This window comes from Populus alba, chromosome 1, assembly GCF_005239225.2.
Source record: "Populus alba chromosome 1, ASM523922v2, whole genome shotgun sequence".
NCBI classification, from domain to species: domain Eukaryota; kingdom Viridiplantae; phylum Streptophyta; class Magnoliopsida; order Malpighiales; family Salicaceae; genus Populus; species Populus alba.
Window position 1 is genome coordinate 52,813,849 of NC_133284.1, and position 16,536 is coordinate 52,830,384.

A 16,536-nucleotide genomic window follows, 5' to 3' on the forward strand; every position below is an offset into this window, starting at 1 on the left:
ACTTGAGGGGGTCAGCTCGGGAGATTAATCTTACTGAATGCGCTTGGAGGTAATGCCTTAACTTCTTTATTGCAAACATTAATGCTAGACATGTCTTCTCTATTGGGGAATAATTCAGTTCAGCCCCATTTAATTTCCTACTAAGGTAGTAGAGAGCACTTTCCTTGCCTTCATCATTTTTTTGTGCCAACAACACTCCTAAGGAACGTATTTGAGACGCAATATAGAGGATAAGTGGACGTCCCTGTACCGGTGCTCGAAGGACAGGTGGGTTCAACAAGTATTCTTTTATCTTGTTGAAGGCATTAGTACAAGCTTTATCCCAATAGAATGATGTATCCTTCTTCATTAAATGGGTGAATGGTTGACATCGGCCCGCTAAGTTAGAAATAAATCTCCGTATATAGGCCAACTTTCCTTGAAGACTCTTCAACTCATGGATGTTTCTTGGCTCCGACATTTTTAGAATGGCCTCAATCTTCGACTGATCAATCTCAATTCCTCGATGTCGAACTATAAACCCTAGGAATTTGCATTTGGATTTTATTGTAAGTGATTAAATATTTATATTTAATATTTTTCATATATTAGATAAATTTGAAAAAAAAAATTAATTAATTAATAAATTATTATTCAGTTCATTTTCTATAACATAATCAAACACTGAAAAATATTTTCCAGTTTATTTTTCATAACACTACTAAAACATCGAAAAGTAATTTACTTTTCAGAAATTTACTTTTAAAAAAAAAACAATTTTCTAAATAAAAAAAACTTTCCTATAAACATACAAAAAGTAATAATATATTCGTTGCATGGACTTAGAGGAGTTTAATTAGAGTTTTTTGAGGACAGAGTGCTACATGTGTGCCCTAATTTATCCCAAGGAAATCACTGGAAATCACTGGTTTTTTACTTGGGCGAATGCACAGAGAAGTTTTACAAATGAGCAACAACAATTTACAATAATTCATAAGCATAGACAACAAGACCATCCATGTGGCCTTCCCTTTACATCTTTACGTCTTCCCTTTCCTGTCAAAAGTTCATCCTCCCAAGGAAACAAAAAAGGCATGGCTCAAGTTCATGAGCCATCCGCGTGGTCGTTATCATTGTCGCCTTCATAATATTCATCGTCGCGTTGGATTTGCTTGTCCTGGGTATGCTCTGAAATGAGAATTCATTATAAATCAGTAACAGGGAAAAACATCTAGATGAGAAAACAAAAAACTCGAAGGAGCAAAAAGTGCACTAGTGTAAGACACCAATGTGCTCCACCGTGTGTGCAGCCATTAGTGTGAGAGCACATAATTTTGAGTATTCAACTTACGATCCATGCGCTCATCAGGGTTTTGCTCATCTTCATCAAAATCGGGAATGTAGAAGTCAGGAGGTACCTGCAGATATGATTGTCATCGTCAACTAATAGCTAGTTTAGTTTCCTTTAATCCTTTTGCAAAGCACTGCAGATTTGACTAATTGAATCTTTGATTGGTTAGCTTAGCTACTTTAACAAATACTTGCATCTAACTCAGCTCTTGCATCTGTACACTTGGAGCATGTTGGATTTGACTAAGTTTTATCTTGTTCAATTCCTACCTGGTCAAAGTAAACCAACCAAACTCATGACCTAGATCACAAACTTAATAGGGTTCAACAATCTTTTTATAATATTTGATCTAAAATATACATCTATAAAATTAAGAACCTGCAAAATACCAAAGCGATTGGAAAAAAAATCAAACTTAAATAAATTATATTATCCAATTAATAATCAACCAAATATTAGGTGATGAAATTGAACAAAAAATAAGCAAGGAAAAAAAACAAATCCAGTTGTAATGGATAAAAAAAAAAGTTCAATATCTCATGCTAAGAAAGCCTAGAGCTTCTAAACCTCTACAAAAAGGCATAGGTGCGCGAGCCTGGAGTAGCCCATGCACCTAAGCCTTATATATATATATATATATATATATATATAGTTTTTCTTAAGAGAAGGATAACTAGTTATCTGCCTCTTAATGATTTGAAAAAAAATAAAGGCGACACATCACCTGCCTTACTCAAGCAAACGACACGTCGCCTTAACTGCCCAGATTTTGGTGACCTCTAGTCGCTGAAAAATTAGGTTAGTTTGTTTTAGACTAAGTAAAACCAATTTTTAACCATATTTTGACCTGAAAAAACCATGAAAACACCTGGAAAACACATATCCATAGCCTCTAACAATCAAAAAATTATTTTTGAAACCCACAATTAACCCGAAATCAAAATTCTATTCAAATTCAAATCCACATTTTTAGTCAAATTTAAGGAAAAAACAGTACATTGTCTAAACTTTACTCATCAAAAGAAACCTATTGAAACCAAAATCACCTTCACGTTTTCCACTAGAAAGTGATGGGCAAGAAGATTCAACACGTGTACAGAGTTTTATAGGACCAAAATCCCAGGAACAGAGGTTGTCGGCTGGTTTTTTTTCTTCTCTGAAATGTTGGCTGCTTAGGTAGGGTTTGCCTGCTCCAACTATGAAATTATGTGTCGGTAGCTTGATGCTACTTGCTTATCACGTTTTGTTTACTGTAGGAATGGGGAGATCCTATGAAGGAGGTGTTCTACCACTACATGAAGTCATATTCTCCTATTGATAATGGAAGTATTCAGCTCAGGGTGCGTTTGTTTATTCTTAGTTTATGTGTTTACGGTGTAAAAAATAAAGTTAGATATTTGATAATACACTAAAAAATAATGGAAGTATTTAAACTTGAGTCATGCAAAGAAGTAGCAACTCCTTTGGCACATAATGAGAAGATTTCAAAGAATGAAACTTGAAGATCCCTCTGGATTTAGAAGCTTAGTGGGCAGTTTACTATACTTGACAGCAACTAGACCTGACTTGATGTTTCCAGCTGGTTTGCTGTCAAGGTTCATGAGCTCACCTAACAATATTCATATGGGAATTGCTAAAAGGGTGTTGAAGTACATTAGAGGAACAACTGATCTTGGCATCTGGTACTTGAAGACAGGAGGAGTAAAACTAATTGGTTATGCAGACAATGACTGGGCAGGGAGTGTTGATGTCATGAAAAGCACCTCTAGGTATGTTTTTAACATTGGTTCAGGTGCAATCTGTTGGAATGCAAAGAAGCAAGAGGTGGTGGCATAATCAACTGCAGAAGCAGAGTATATCTCCATGGCAGCGCTACAAATCAAGCAATTTGGCTGAACAAGTTGCTTGGTGATTTGGTTCAAGAACAAAGCTCACCAACTAAGCTTTAATATGATAACAAATCTGCTATTGCTATTGCTCTAAATCCGGTTCAACACGGCAGAACCAAGCACATCAATGTGAAATTTCATTCTATAAGAGAAGCTGAGAAGAATCTGCTTATAAACAAGGGCGAAGCCTTGTAGAAGGCTAGGTGGGTTGTAGCCCAGATAAAAAAATTAATGCCGATCTAAAATATCAATATTTCCTGAATTAATAGGAAAGTAAACCATGCTTTTCGTCCCAAGTGGAATGCCAAAAGAAGCAAGCAAAGGGCCTACTACTGTAAGTGCGCAAAGTTATTCACAGGGAAAGGAAAGCTCCAAGTTGTTTCTAACCTCCGACTCATTAATTAACTTTGATGGCTTGCTTGCTTGTATTGTTTAGCTTGTTCCCTTTATGGTGTTATTCTTTCATTCATGCCATAAAAAATCTAATAACCCACTTTTTCTTTGTTTTTTTACATAAAACCTAATATAAATAATTAATTAGTTGTTTTTTTTGTTTTTTTGCAAAAACCCTAAACACAAATAATTAATTGGTGTGAGAATCAAGTTTACATGCTTTCTAAGTAACATGAAGTTTTAGCTTTTTTCTTCTCAATAGTATATCAAGAGCTACAAAAATGTAAAATTACCTAGTAATTTACAAACCCTGATTTTTCATTTTAAATTCAATATTTTATATTCATTGCAATAAATTATACCCTATAAATCTAATAGTTTGAATACGTTAAGTTTTTTTAATAATTTAATGAGTCTCAATTTATAGGTTATGATTTGCTGAATACCTTGTTAAATATGTTGTCTTAATTTGTGTATAGTAGATGAAGTGTGACCAAATTGTTTAATGGTAGTTTCTCTTTCATGTTTTTGTTTTTGTTTCAATGAACCATTTTGGACCATAATTTTTTAATTTTTGAAACCACTTCAAGCCAAGCTAACATGAAACAAGCCAAGGTTATACATAACAACCATAACTGAAGTTACGGGACACAACAAAAAATAAACACATAAAAAAACATGACAAAAGGGTTGTGAAGTTCGAATTTAGTCTCATGAAAAAACATAAAATAAACACATGAAAAAATAATTTACTAGTTAATTATTTCAAAATTAAGTTCCTCAAATCTCCCTATAGTTTGCATCACTATCTTATCCTTGTATATTCTGCATTTCATGAATATTCTATTGTGACATTAGTATCTTTTCATCTGACACCTGATTTTTTTAATTTTTTTTTACTTGAATAGGTTATAAATTATAATAGAAAATCAAGGAAGTAAAAAAAGAAAAATTATGTTTCATTCTTTAAACCAAGCGGAAAAATATCAACCAATAAAAAAAGAGGAATTCTTAATGGATTTTTATAATGATTTACATTGAACGCGAACTTGTTGAAGATATTGATTCAGATTCTATTATATATGAATTCTATTCTACAAAACATCGAATGGTGCAACTTTGATAGTGTAATTTATTTTTATTTTTAATTTTATGTAGTTTAAATTTTATTTTATTTTATTATATATATATATATTATGTTATGTATTTAGATTGAAATTTTATTATTAACTTAATAAATTTATATATACAAGTTAACAATTGATCTTAAAAAATAATTTATATGTATCTGTAATATAGCCCAGGGCAGAAAAAATTTCTAGCTCCGCCCTTGCTTATAAAGCTACACTATTGTCTAACAGATGTTCAACTTGCTGATATAATGACTAAAGCTCTTCCTAGATCAAGACTGGAATTTCTAAGGATGAAACTTGGTTTGTCCAAGGCAAGTCTTAAGGAGGAGAGTTAGAATTTTGAGATTATACCTTGAGTAAGATAGAGTTAAGTGCAATTATGTTATTTGAATTTTATATTATTGTTTTGATTCTTTAGGATTTGCAATAGTATCATTCTGCTGCAGTTTGTTATTTTCAATTCTAATAATCTCTCAAGTTTGTTGAGAGTTTCAATCCATTCCAAGTTCTATGTAAGCCTATATATAGGCATTTGAAATTAATGAAATTTATTGATCTTTCTACTCAACTCTGCCATCTTGAATCTGTTTCTCCTATACTTAAACTTTAGTTTCCAGACTGGGCAAGTTAGGAGTGATCAACATACACTCCAACTTGAGAGGGAGTATTGAAGGAAAGAATTCCAAGTAATTAGATGATATACTATAATCAATGGGATTAAATAATTTAATTACCAAAGTTAATCCTAGAATAGCTCCTAGAATAGCTCCTAGAATAGTGGATTTGATTGTATGTAAACTGTGTATATATATGTCGTGCTTCTTTGCAATATGAAGACACTGAATACATAATACAATAATATTATCATTTTGTTCAGTGTGGACTTTCATGCATTCTCCTTTCTACGACTTGAGTATTTTCTACATCAGCATGTTTTCTCTATCAGTTTGATGTTCTGTTTCTATTGCATAATGCATCATGTGGTTTTGGGCATCAACAATGCTGCTCGAGATTTTCAATAAATGTTATTGTATGAGTATGTGAATGTATTTGGGCATTCAAATCTCAAGATGACTGAAAATTGATATCATGCTTTCCTAGCAGAACAATCTCATGTAGAATGGTTTTTTCGAGCAGATACCTTGCTAGAGATTCTAAAAAAAATTAAAATCAAAAGTCAAAAATATATTAAATCAATTTACGAAAGTCGTATATGATATAATCTAACTTTAACTACTTCCTGAAATCTCTTTGTTGTAATCTTAATTATATATGCTTCATATTATATTTTAAATTAAAACATTTGTTATTCTCACCATAACAAATTGTAATGTGGGCAAGACCCAAGTTATTATGCATTGAACTATTCTCCCATAATGCAATCCTTTTATAGGTTGCATAAAACTTTAATATGGTCCTTGAAATTTTTGTTTTTCATATTTATTTAATCCTATAGTGTTAAATTTTTATAATTCAATCTTAAAACTTCATTTTTATCATATTTTTAGTTATTGAATGTTGAGAGGAGACAGGTAATGTGGTGAGAAAATGGAGAAAAGAGAGGATTTGATTGATCATATTCTAGTCATAAAAAGACCGATTTTAATAGATTCATTTTGAACATGAGAGTTTCATTAAAATGATCTTGTTATTTAACCATTAATAATCTTAAATAAACATTTACTTGATTTAAAAATGAAAAACCAATCTGAATCTAAATTAATTATCGAGTCATGATGTACTTTTTTCACTAAGATAAAAGAAAAAAAACTGAAATAGAACTCTTATCGTTAAATGAAATCCATTCACATTAAGAAAAACGAGTTTCATCACTAAAAAATTGTCATTCATTAACTTTATTTCTTCTTTATAGTTTTTTCGACAACTCTCTCTTTTTATCTTTTCTCAAATTTAAAAACTAAAATACAAGTAAAGTAAAGTTTTGTACCAAAAAGTTATATTTCTAAATTAAAAAACCAAAAACAAATTGTCAAAATCTCAAGGTGTAGAGGTGCTAACATAATTTGTACCAAGGATGAGCATAAAGTTATTGTCAATGTCGTTACAGAGATAAAATTGCTTAGTTCTTTATATATATATATATATATATATATATATATATATATATATATATATATATATATATATATATAGGTTTAGGGATTTCGACCTCTACTCCCTTTTTTATGATGTGATAATCTTGTGGCTATACATCTCATAATGAATTTCATTTTTCATGCTTGCAAGAAGCATGTTGAAATCAACCTTTACTTTGCCTCTGATGATCAAATCCCAGTATGCTTATCAAACCTCTTTTGTTTACTCGTTTTGCTTTCCATTATTCCAAGAGGGTGTTGTAACACTGGTAAATGTTGTTTTTTAAAATATTTTTTGTTTGAAAATGCATTAAATAATATATTTTTTATTTTTTAAATTTTATTTTTGGTTTTAGCACATTAAAATAATCCAAAAACATATACAAAAAAAATCAATTTAAAGTAAAAAGAATTTTTTAAAAAAAAAATGCAAAACTCAAATTAAAGTGCGAGGCAAACACCCGCTAAACTAATGAGCTCCGTGGATATTAGATGAACCTGTTATAATACCAACGTAATAAGCATACCATTATGTTGACAAAAGAAATATAAATGAATGTAATGTATACAAATGAAGCATAAATTTTCTATCAAATCCATAAGAATTTTAATAATAGACTTATAATTTGCTTTTAAATCATATAAAACCTAATTAGACATCATTTACATATCTTTAATTTGAATACTCTTATTTTCTTGCATGAATCGGGTGACTTTGTATAGTTTAACCTGAACATTTTTAGGCAATTATACTTTTCAATTTTTCCAAGTCATCCAAACACGGATACCCTTTAAGAATCAAGCCTTATTGATCATTCCCAGGCGTCCCAACACAGACGTCATTAGCCGAAGCTAATCTTGTAATTCATTTCTCGGTAATCCTATCACGGATGTCATTAGCCGAAACTAATCTTATAATTCATATCCTGACAATCCTATTATGGACACCATTAGCCAAAGCTAATCTTGTTAATACGCTAGACTTTATTTACATTGAACATAACATTATTGTAATTGCATTAATCGGGAAGACTTTAAATTGTATAAGTGTAAAGGGAAGGGAAAATCATGCACCTGCTCCACCTGTCCTGGTCGCTCTTCCTGAATCACAAAGAAGTCTTTGGTCATGATTCTTTCAAGTCAAATGTTATAGGCAATCCATATTCATTCATTACACATATAATAGTTTGTATGCATGTTTGTTTCCTCATCATACCATACACATATCAAGTATATTTTCATTTTTTTATATAAATTTAGGGATTTCGACCTCTACTCCTTTTTTTTATGATGTGATAATTTTGGGGATATATATCTCATTTGTTTACACGTTTTGCATTCCTTTGTTGTCACAGGGTGTTTAGAGTAGTGGTAAATATTATTTTTTCAAGATGTTTTTATTTAGAAATGGATTAAAATAATTTTTTTAATTTTTTAGAATTAATTTTTGACTTTATTATATCAAAATAATCTAAAAACATAAAAAATCAATTTAAACTAAAAAAAAAAAACTTTCAAAAATATATGCAAGACTCCAATTAAAATGGATGCAAACACCCCCGAAGGTGCCTTTTCCATAATCAACTTGTACTGAAGAATGTAGGAGGTTCATTGAGCCCACATGACCGGCTACCTTAGTTTTCTGCAATATTTTCATATTTTAAAGTAGAAACCATGATTGTTAATAATTGCATTTTTTTTAAATAATAATAATAAATACTTTTCAAAATACTTTTTGAAAATATATAAAAATAATATTTTTTATTTTTAAAATTTATTTTTGACATGAACATATTAAAACGGTATAAAAGAATTAATTTAAAGAAAAAAAATCATTTTTTTTTAGTTATGTAACAAATGTACTATCTTATTTTTATTTTTAATGATTTTTTTATCTAAAAATCTTAACTGCCTCATTGTTGTATGCGTTATTAATACCAAAATTTAAACATAGAAATCATATTATTTGTTAGAATTAATATATAACTGTATAAGAACATAAATTTTGTATTGAAATATTTAATTCAATTAAAATATATTTAAAATTTTATTAACTTTATAACTAAAATAAAATTTTGGTTACTATTTTTATTTTTATTTTTTACATGAAACTAATTATTAGGAGTTGTATTAACCTTTCACTTATCTCTAATTAAGAAGAAAAACTAAAAAAAATAATATGTAATTTCTAAAAAATATTTTTTCCTATTTATAATCATATAAATTGTTTTTATAAGAGTGAAGGGTTTAAAAAAATATAATATTGGTCTTTGATCATATAGGGTTGCAATTGGACAAACATTTGAGTATCACAAGCAAAAATAAAATTTGTAAATTTTAAAGTCATAATTGAGATCTGAGTTGAAGAGAAATGATCTCAAATTAGCTAAAATTGAAAGAAATTGAGGTTCAAAGATGAGTTTGGAACAAATAATCAAGTTAGAAAATTAATTAAGAGCTTAATTAAAAAAAAATTGAAATTAGAAGGCAATTTGGCTTAAAAATGAAGAATTGAAGTACCAAAGCACGGAAATGGATAAAGCAGAGAATTTAGAGGACATATTCTGCAAGGGGTATAATTGAAAGAAAGTAAGAAGAAAAGGATGAAATTGACCTAGTTAAGAAAGATTCATAGACCAATGACTGAAATGAAAACAACACTTAAATACAGGGACTTATATGAAGATGGGCCTGATTTAATTAGAAAAGAAACCCTAAGGCCTAAAACGGCGTTGTTTCAAATTAATTGAAACGATGCATTTTGATTAAAAGAGGGGAGAATAAAAGATGAAGGCCGTGTTTGATTGCAGGAAAGTGAATTCCTGGAATTCACTTTCCTGCTTTTCCTATGTTTGGCGACGATAAAGGAAAATAATGAAAGGAAACTGAATTCCATTCACCTAGAATTAATAACGTGCTCGAAGGAAAGTGTTTTCCTTCTGTTAGAAAAGGAAAACACTTTCCTTTCGGCGTGCGTAGCGCACGCCTTCACTTGCTACAGTGGCAAGCGATATAATTCACTTGCCACAGTAGGCAATGATATAATTCACTTGCTACTGTAGCAAGTGAATTATAATTCGCTTGCATTGTAGCAAGTGATATAATTCACTTGCCACTGTATCAAGTGAATTATAATTCGCTTGCACTGTAGCAAGTGAATTATAATTTGATTGCACTGTAGCAGTTAACTAAAATGCAAAGCGGTGGGTTTTTGATTAAATCAAAGTTTAATTAATTCCTTAAACTCATTAATTCTTCAATTAAACTCTTGATTTCATTAATTAAAATAATCTAAATTTTAATTAAATCAATTCTCCAATTAAACCCTTGATTTAATTAATTAAACTAGTCAAGAGTTTAATTAAATCTTTAAATTTCCAATCATGTTGCCCTTAACCCAAATTTTAATTAATCCTTCATTTATTTTATTTTTATTTTTCATCATCTTTTTTTTTTAAATAATAAAATAAAAAGGTCAAAAATTGGGTTATGACAATTGTAAGTGATTAAATATTTTATATTAAATATTTTATATATATTAGATAAACTTGAAAAAAAATTTAATTCATTAATAAATTATTTTCCAGTTCATTTTCCATAACACAACCAAACACTGGAAAGTATTTTCCAGTTCATTTTCCATAATACTACCAAACATCGGAAAATACTTTTCCGGAATTCACTTTCCAGGAATTTACTTTCCCCGGAATTCACTTTCCAAAAGGAAACTACTTTCCTGCAAACAAACGGAGCCGAAGATTCAAAGGAAACAACGTCGTTTTGTTCATGTGCTCTGCAGATTTGTGGGCAAGGAAGACTGATCTTCGTGCAATATTAGGGCCTAATTTAGATCCCAATTGATTCTCTTGGTGGCAAGAAAATGAGAGAAAAATGTTCTATGATATGTTAGCTACAATCATGATACAAGAAATCAGGCTTTAACTCTCAGAATCCATTACAGATTTTATGCCAAACATGCTCACTCAATCAGCCTCCCTCCAAGACCAGCGGCCATCCTTTCAATTTTGATGCAAGATTCAGCTTTCAAAATCTGATCCTATCTCCACGAATCAAGCAAAGAGAAATCAATGTTGATTTGCAAGATTACCTCCAAAGATTGGATGCAAATAAAGTCGGTGATTTTTTTTCGTGAGGTGGGTAAGAAAACATAGCATCCTATAATAATAATAATATCGTCTTGCCTTACACAAATGAGTGGTTAATCTTGTATAGGAATAAATAATTTCGTGTTTCTATTCAACTAGAATTCAATTACTCTTTTCTAGGACAAAAAATTCTTTCTTGTAAAACAAAACCAACTATATATTTATTAATTAAGTTTATATCTTGACGTTTCTTTCTCATTCATGTTCTACAAACAAAATAATTGATGAATTCTATTTCTATTTATGAAGGTCAATACTTTTTCATGGAAAAAGGTATTAGAAATTCATTTTTAAAGGCAAAACTAGAATTGACAAATCTTAGTTGGAGGGTCTTTTAGATCTACCAAGAGTCCACACTTCAAAGCCCGCACTTTACAAAAAACTAAATATACAAGCTTTTTCTACCCTTTTTTTTATATAAAAAATTTTTCAATCTAAAAATCAAAATACTTGGACACATAATTGATAATTTATTAAAATATAACTAAAATTAAGATATTTAAACTTATAATATTAGCATGCCCGTGGTTATGTCCATCAACTTTGTTTTTTTAAATAATTTTTTTTTTTAGAGTTTATTATAAATTCTATAAAAGAAATTACTAGATGAATAATATATGATTGCAAATGTAATTGAAATTAGTTTATAACTCTAAAAAAATGTAATTGCCTCAATTATATGTATTACAATCTTTAAAAGAAGATATAACACTTGCTAAGTTTAAATTAATTTGCTTATATGTGATGTTTGCGAATATATGAAATGAAGGTGAAAGAAATGTTGAGGGTTGCAGAGGTTGAAAACTAAAGGAAAAGAAGAGAAATAGAGAACAAAGACGTTTTGGTTGTTAACTCTCCAATGCAATCTTATTATTCTGATTGTCTCATTCCACTTACAATGCAGAAACAAAAGGAATATATATACAAGTATCAAGGCTGATGAGTCAACCTTTCCTATGCAAAAGGAATTTATTCACACACCAGCAACATGTTTAATAGGGTGGTTATAAAGAAAAGAATGTATAACTGACTATAGCTGTGAAACGAGAAAAATAACTAATCATCCCTTTTCTTTTAACAACTTTACATCCTCATCCTTATTCTTCAACATTCCCCCCGCAAGATGGAGCATAGTAGTTGACAATGCCCATCTTGGACATATGAGAAGATAATAGATAGAGGTAATGCTTTTGTGAACACATCTGCCAATTGACATTTCTTAGAGACATAGGCAGTCCATAAGACACCTGCTTGGATTTTGTCATCACGAATAAGGTGACAATCTAACTCAATATGCTTGGTTCTTTCATGGAAAAAAGGATTCGAAGCAATATGCAATGAGCTTGGTTGTCTCACAATGTAATGCATCGGGGGTGAGGATGATGGATTCGAAGATCTATTAGAAGAAAACGCAGCCAAGTTATTTCTGAGCTAGTGATGGCCATGGTGTGATACTCAGCTTCTGCTGACGATCGAGAGACCACTAATTGCTTCTTGGATTTCCAAGAGATTAAGGATGAACCAAGGAAGATGTAGAAACCAAAAACAGAATGTCTGGTATCAGGATAAGATGCCTAGTTTGAATCACAATATGTCGTGATGTCTAGGTTATGTTCTGAAGAAAAGAAGAAACCCTGGTCTAGAGCTCCTTTGATGTATTTCAGGATCTTTGAAGGCTGCAGCTAAAGTGAAAATCAGTAAGGATGATCCATGAAATTGACTGAGAATTTGAAACACTATAGGAAATGTCTAGCCTTATGATGGTCAAGTATAAAAGTTTTCCAACGAGCTGCTTGTAATAGGTAGAATCAAATAGAAGGGTGCCCTCCTCTTTACTAAGCTTTAAGTTTTGATCCATAGGAAGCTTAGAAGGTTGAGAGCCGAGAATGCCAAAGTTAGCTAGAATATCTAAAGCATATTTCCTTTGACAAATCTGTATTCCTTGTGAAGTTCTGGGAATTTCAAGTATTAGAAAATACCTCAACTGTCCCAAGTCTTTGATTTTGAATTGATTGTTTAGAAATACTTTAATATCTTCGATAACAGCAGGAGAGTCACTTGCTACAATAATATCATCAACATATACTAGTAGGGCTGTGAATGATCGATTGTCTTGTTTGATGAACAAACTATAATCTAGCTTGGACTGAATAAAAACCGAACTTAAGTAAAGAGGTAGATAATTTTGAGTACCATTGTCGTGAGGCCTGCTTTAACCAGTAAAGACTCTTAAGAAGTCTGCAAACTTGATGAGAACGACCTTGAGTGTATCCAGGAGGATGTTTCATGTATATTTCTTCCTGTAAGTCGCCATGAAGAAAAGTGTTGTTGAGGTCAAACTGATACAGGCCCCAACCTTTCACAGCTGCTATGGCTAGGAGACAACGTAATGTAACAAGTTTAGCAACAGGAGAGAAAGATTCGTGATAGTCAATACCTTCTTCTTAGGTGTAACCCTTGGCCACTAACCTTGCCTTATATCTTTCAATACTAGTGTATCATAATGGAGAGGTTGGGGTATAGGTAGTTTGAAAGGGAAAATTTGTTCGTGCAATACCACATCTCTAGACAAAAGGATTTCATGTGTTTTCTAAATTCTAACAATTTATAGCCTTTGGACTCCAAAAGGATAACCAATAAAAGCACACCTTTCTTGCTCGAGAATCAAATTTCCTTCTGCCCTTCTAGCCCTATGGTGGTTGCAAAGCAAAGACATCCAAACACTCGCAGGTGATGATATGTGGGATCAGTATGGAAAATTACTTCATAAGGTGTTTTATTTTGTAGTAGAGGAGTAGGAATGCGGTTGATAATGTATGTGGCAGTGAGGACACAATCATGCGAGAACTCAAGAGGTAAATCAGATTGGAATCTAAGAGCTCTAGAAACATTTAAGATATGTTGATGTTTTCTCTCAACTATCCCATTCTGTTAGGGAGTTTCTACACAGGTTCTTTGGTGAATGATGTCATTTTTATGGAAAAAATCTTACATGTGAAATTCAGCTCCATTGTCACTTCTTAGATACTTAACCTTAGCTCCAAATTGAGTGTGAATAAGGTTGCAAAATGATTTTATAAATTTCTGTGTGTCTGAGTTATATCTGAGCAAATATACCTATTTACTACGAGACAAGTCATCAACAATGGTTAAGAAGTATCTACTCCCATCATAAGCTGGAACAGAACATGCCCCTATAGATCACAATGAAGTTCAAAATTGGAAGAAGATTTATGTAGGCTTTGATCAAAAGGAAGTCTATGATGCCTTGCCAAAGGACAAATTGAACAAGAAGTTGTGTTAATAGTAGAACGTGTGGTTTGGATTACAACAGGATCTCTAATCAATTGTAATCTGGAATTGGAAATATGGCCTAAGCGATAATGCCATAAGCCAAAACGATGATTGATATTTGTGGTACAAACAGAATGCAAATGATTATTGTCGAAATACTTGGATAGTGTGCACATCAAGGCATCTGGAGATACTTCAACATGCTTAAGATGGTAGAGACAATTCTTCATTTCACCCAATCCAATCGTTGTCTATGACATGAGGTCCTGCAGAAAACAAGTAGTGGAAAGGAAAACAAAACAACAGAAGACATTTCTGGTTAATGTAGGAGTCGAAAGGAGATTGAAAGTCAAAAAAGGAACACACAAAACATTCTCAAGAGTGATTAATGTGGAGAGTTTGACATTGCCTATGTGTGTGACTGGAACCTCTTGACCATTTGGAAGTTTAACATTATAGGACACAATAGCTGTTATTTTTGTAAAAAATTATGGTGCTGCAGATCGTATGATCTGGAGCTCCTGTGTCTATGATCCAATGAACATTATTAATATCAAAAGATTTATGAGAGTAAGTAGAGAGGCAAGTTGTGATACCAGACATTGATGGGGCCTAGACTCGTAAATTAGCCATTGGAGGAGTGTCTGTTGGATTTTGTTTCTCATGAAGCAACTGAGTGCCATTTTCTAATACTGATTTGAAATCAAATTCATCTTGTCAACTTGATTTTTGAGAAAATCTTCAGCTACAATGACATTGAATTGTCTAGTATGCATATTTGATTGTCTTCCCTTGTTATGCAATTTTATGACTAGGAGGATAGTCTAATACTTGTAACATTTTTTCTGCCAGATGGCCACTCATATGACAATGGCTGCAAGTAGGTGGTGTGGCATTTCCTGCTTTAAAACAATCTTCTAAGAGATGCCGTTGAATTTTGCAGTATGGACAGTAGGGTCTGTTAAATGACCTGAAGGTTGTGGATGTGTTTTTGGCAAGAAAAGCCATTGATTCAGGAGTAGATGTACGAGATAACATTTGGTGTTGTTTTTCCTGCTGTTGAATAAGAGAAAAAAATTTATTGACTTGTGGTATGGGATTCATTAACATGATATGATCCCTTACATTGGAATATGTTTCATTTAGACCCATGAAAAACTGGATTACACAATCTTGTTGGTATCGATCAATCAGCATTTTCATCTGTCCACAAGAACACTTTGGCATGGGACAATGTAAGGTTAATTCATCCCAAATTGTTTTCAGCTTTCCATAATAAACATTGACTAAATCATTTCCCTGAGTTAAGTTGGGTAGAGCCCCTTTTAGTTGAAATATTCGTGGACCATTTTGCTAGGTAAGTCTCTCACAAAGCTCATTCCAGATATCATATGCATTGTCGAAAAGAATGAAAGAAGACTTTATTGAAGAACTTACAAAGTTGTGAATCCATGAAACAATCATATCATTGCATCTTTCCCATGCTTTTAGAAAAGGATCATTGGGATCTGAAGGTTTTGTGATACTGCCATCAACAAAACCAAGTTTGTTCTTGGCTCTAAGGGCCCTCTTCATGGCTCTTGCCCGAGTAACATAGTTTTCTGTAGTTAAGAGATCAATCACCAAACCAAGAACTAACGTATCTCAATGATCAAGTCAGTATGGATTGTTTGGTTCAGAGAGGTTATGGAAACGTGAGGTTGATTTTGTAGTAAATGGTGGTGATTGTTGATTTTCCACATCTTTTTCCATTGCTAGTTAAATAACCGAAGCTCTGATACCATGAAAGACATGTTGAGGGTTGCAGAGGCTGAAAACCAAAGGAAAAGAAGAGAAATAGAGAACAAAGATGTTTTGGCTGTTAACTCTCCAATGCAACCTTATTATTCTGATTGTCTCGTTCTAATTACAATGCAGAAACAGAAGGAATATATATATACAAGTATCAAGGCTGATGAGTCAGCCTTTCCCATGTAAAAGGAAATTATTCCCACACCAGCAGCATGTTTAACAAGGTGGTTATAAAGAAAAGAATGCATAACTGACTATAGTTGTAAAACAAGAAAAATAACTAATCATCCTTTGTCTTTTAACAACTTTACATCCTCCTCCTTATTCTTCAACATGAGGTTTTTTAAAAATATTTTATAAATTGATTTATCAAAAGAAAGTGATTTGGAATGAAATTGAAAATGGATAATGACTCACGTATGCTACAAATGAAGCAGAAGTAGT

At 31.7% G+C, this 16,536-nt stretch overlaps 1 protein-coding gene and 1 long non-coding RNA gene across 2 annotated transcripts; one reads left to right on the forward strand and one right to left on the reverse strand.

Annotated features, from left to right (window-relative positions):
* Positions 1 to 891: 891 nt before the first annotated feature.
* LOC118057042 (uncharacterized) lies at positions 892 to 1,557 on the reverse strand. Its single transcript, XR_004688900.2, has 2 exons — positions 1,331 to 1,557; positions 892 to 1,167 (listed from the first exon to the last, which is right to left on the reverse strand). It is a non-coding gene; the product is annotated as an uncharacterized lncRNA (long non-coding RNA).
* Positions 1,558 to 2,821: 1,264 nt separating this feature from the next.
* Positions 2,822 to 3,166, forward strand: LOC118057041 (secreted RxLR effector protein 161-like). Its single transcript, XM_035069490.1, has one exon. It carries the CDS (start codon positions 2,822 to 2,824, stop codon positions 3,164 to 3,166), a length of 345 nt encoding a protein of 114 aa, XP_034925381.1.
* The last annotated feature ends 13,370 nt before the right edge of the window (positions 3,167 to 16,536 follow it).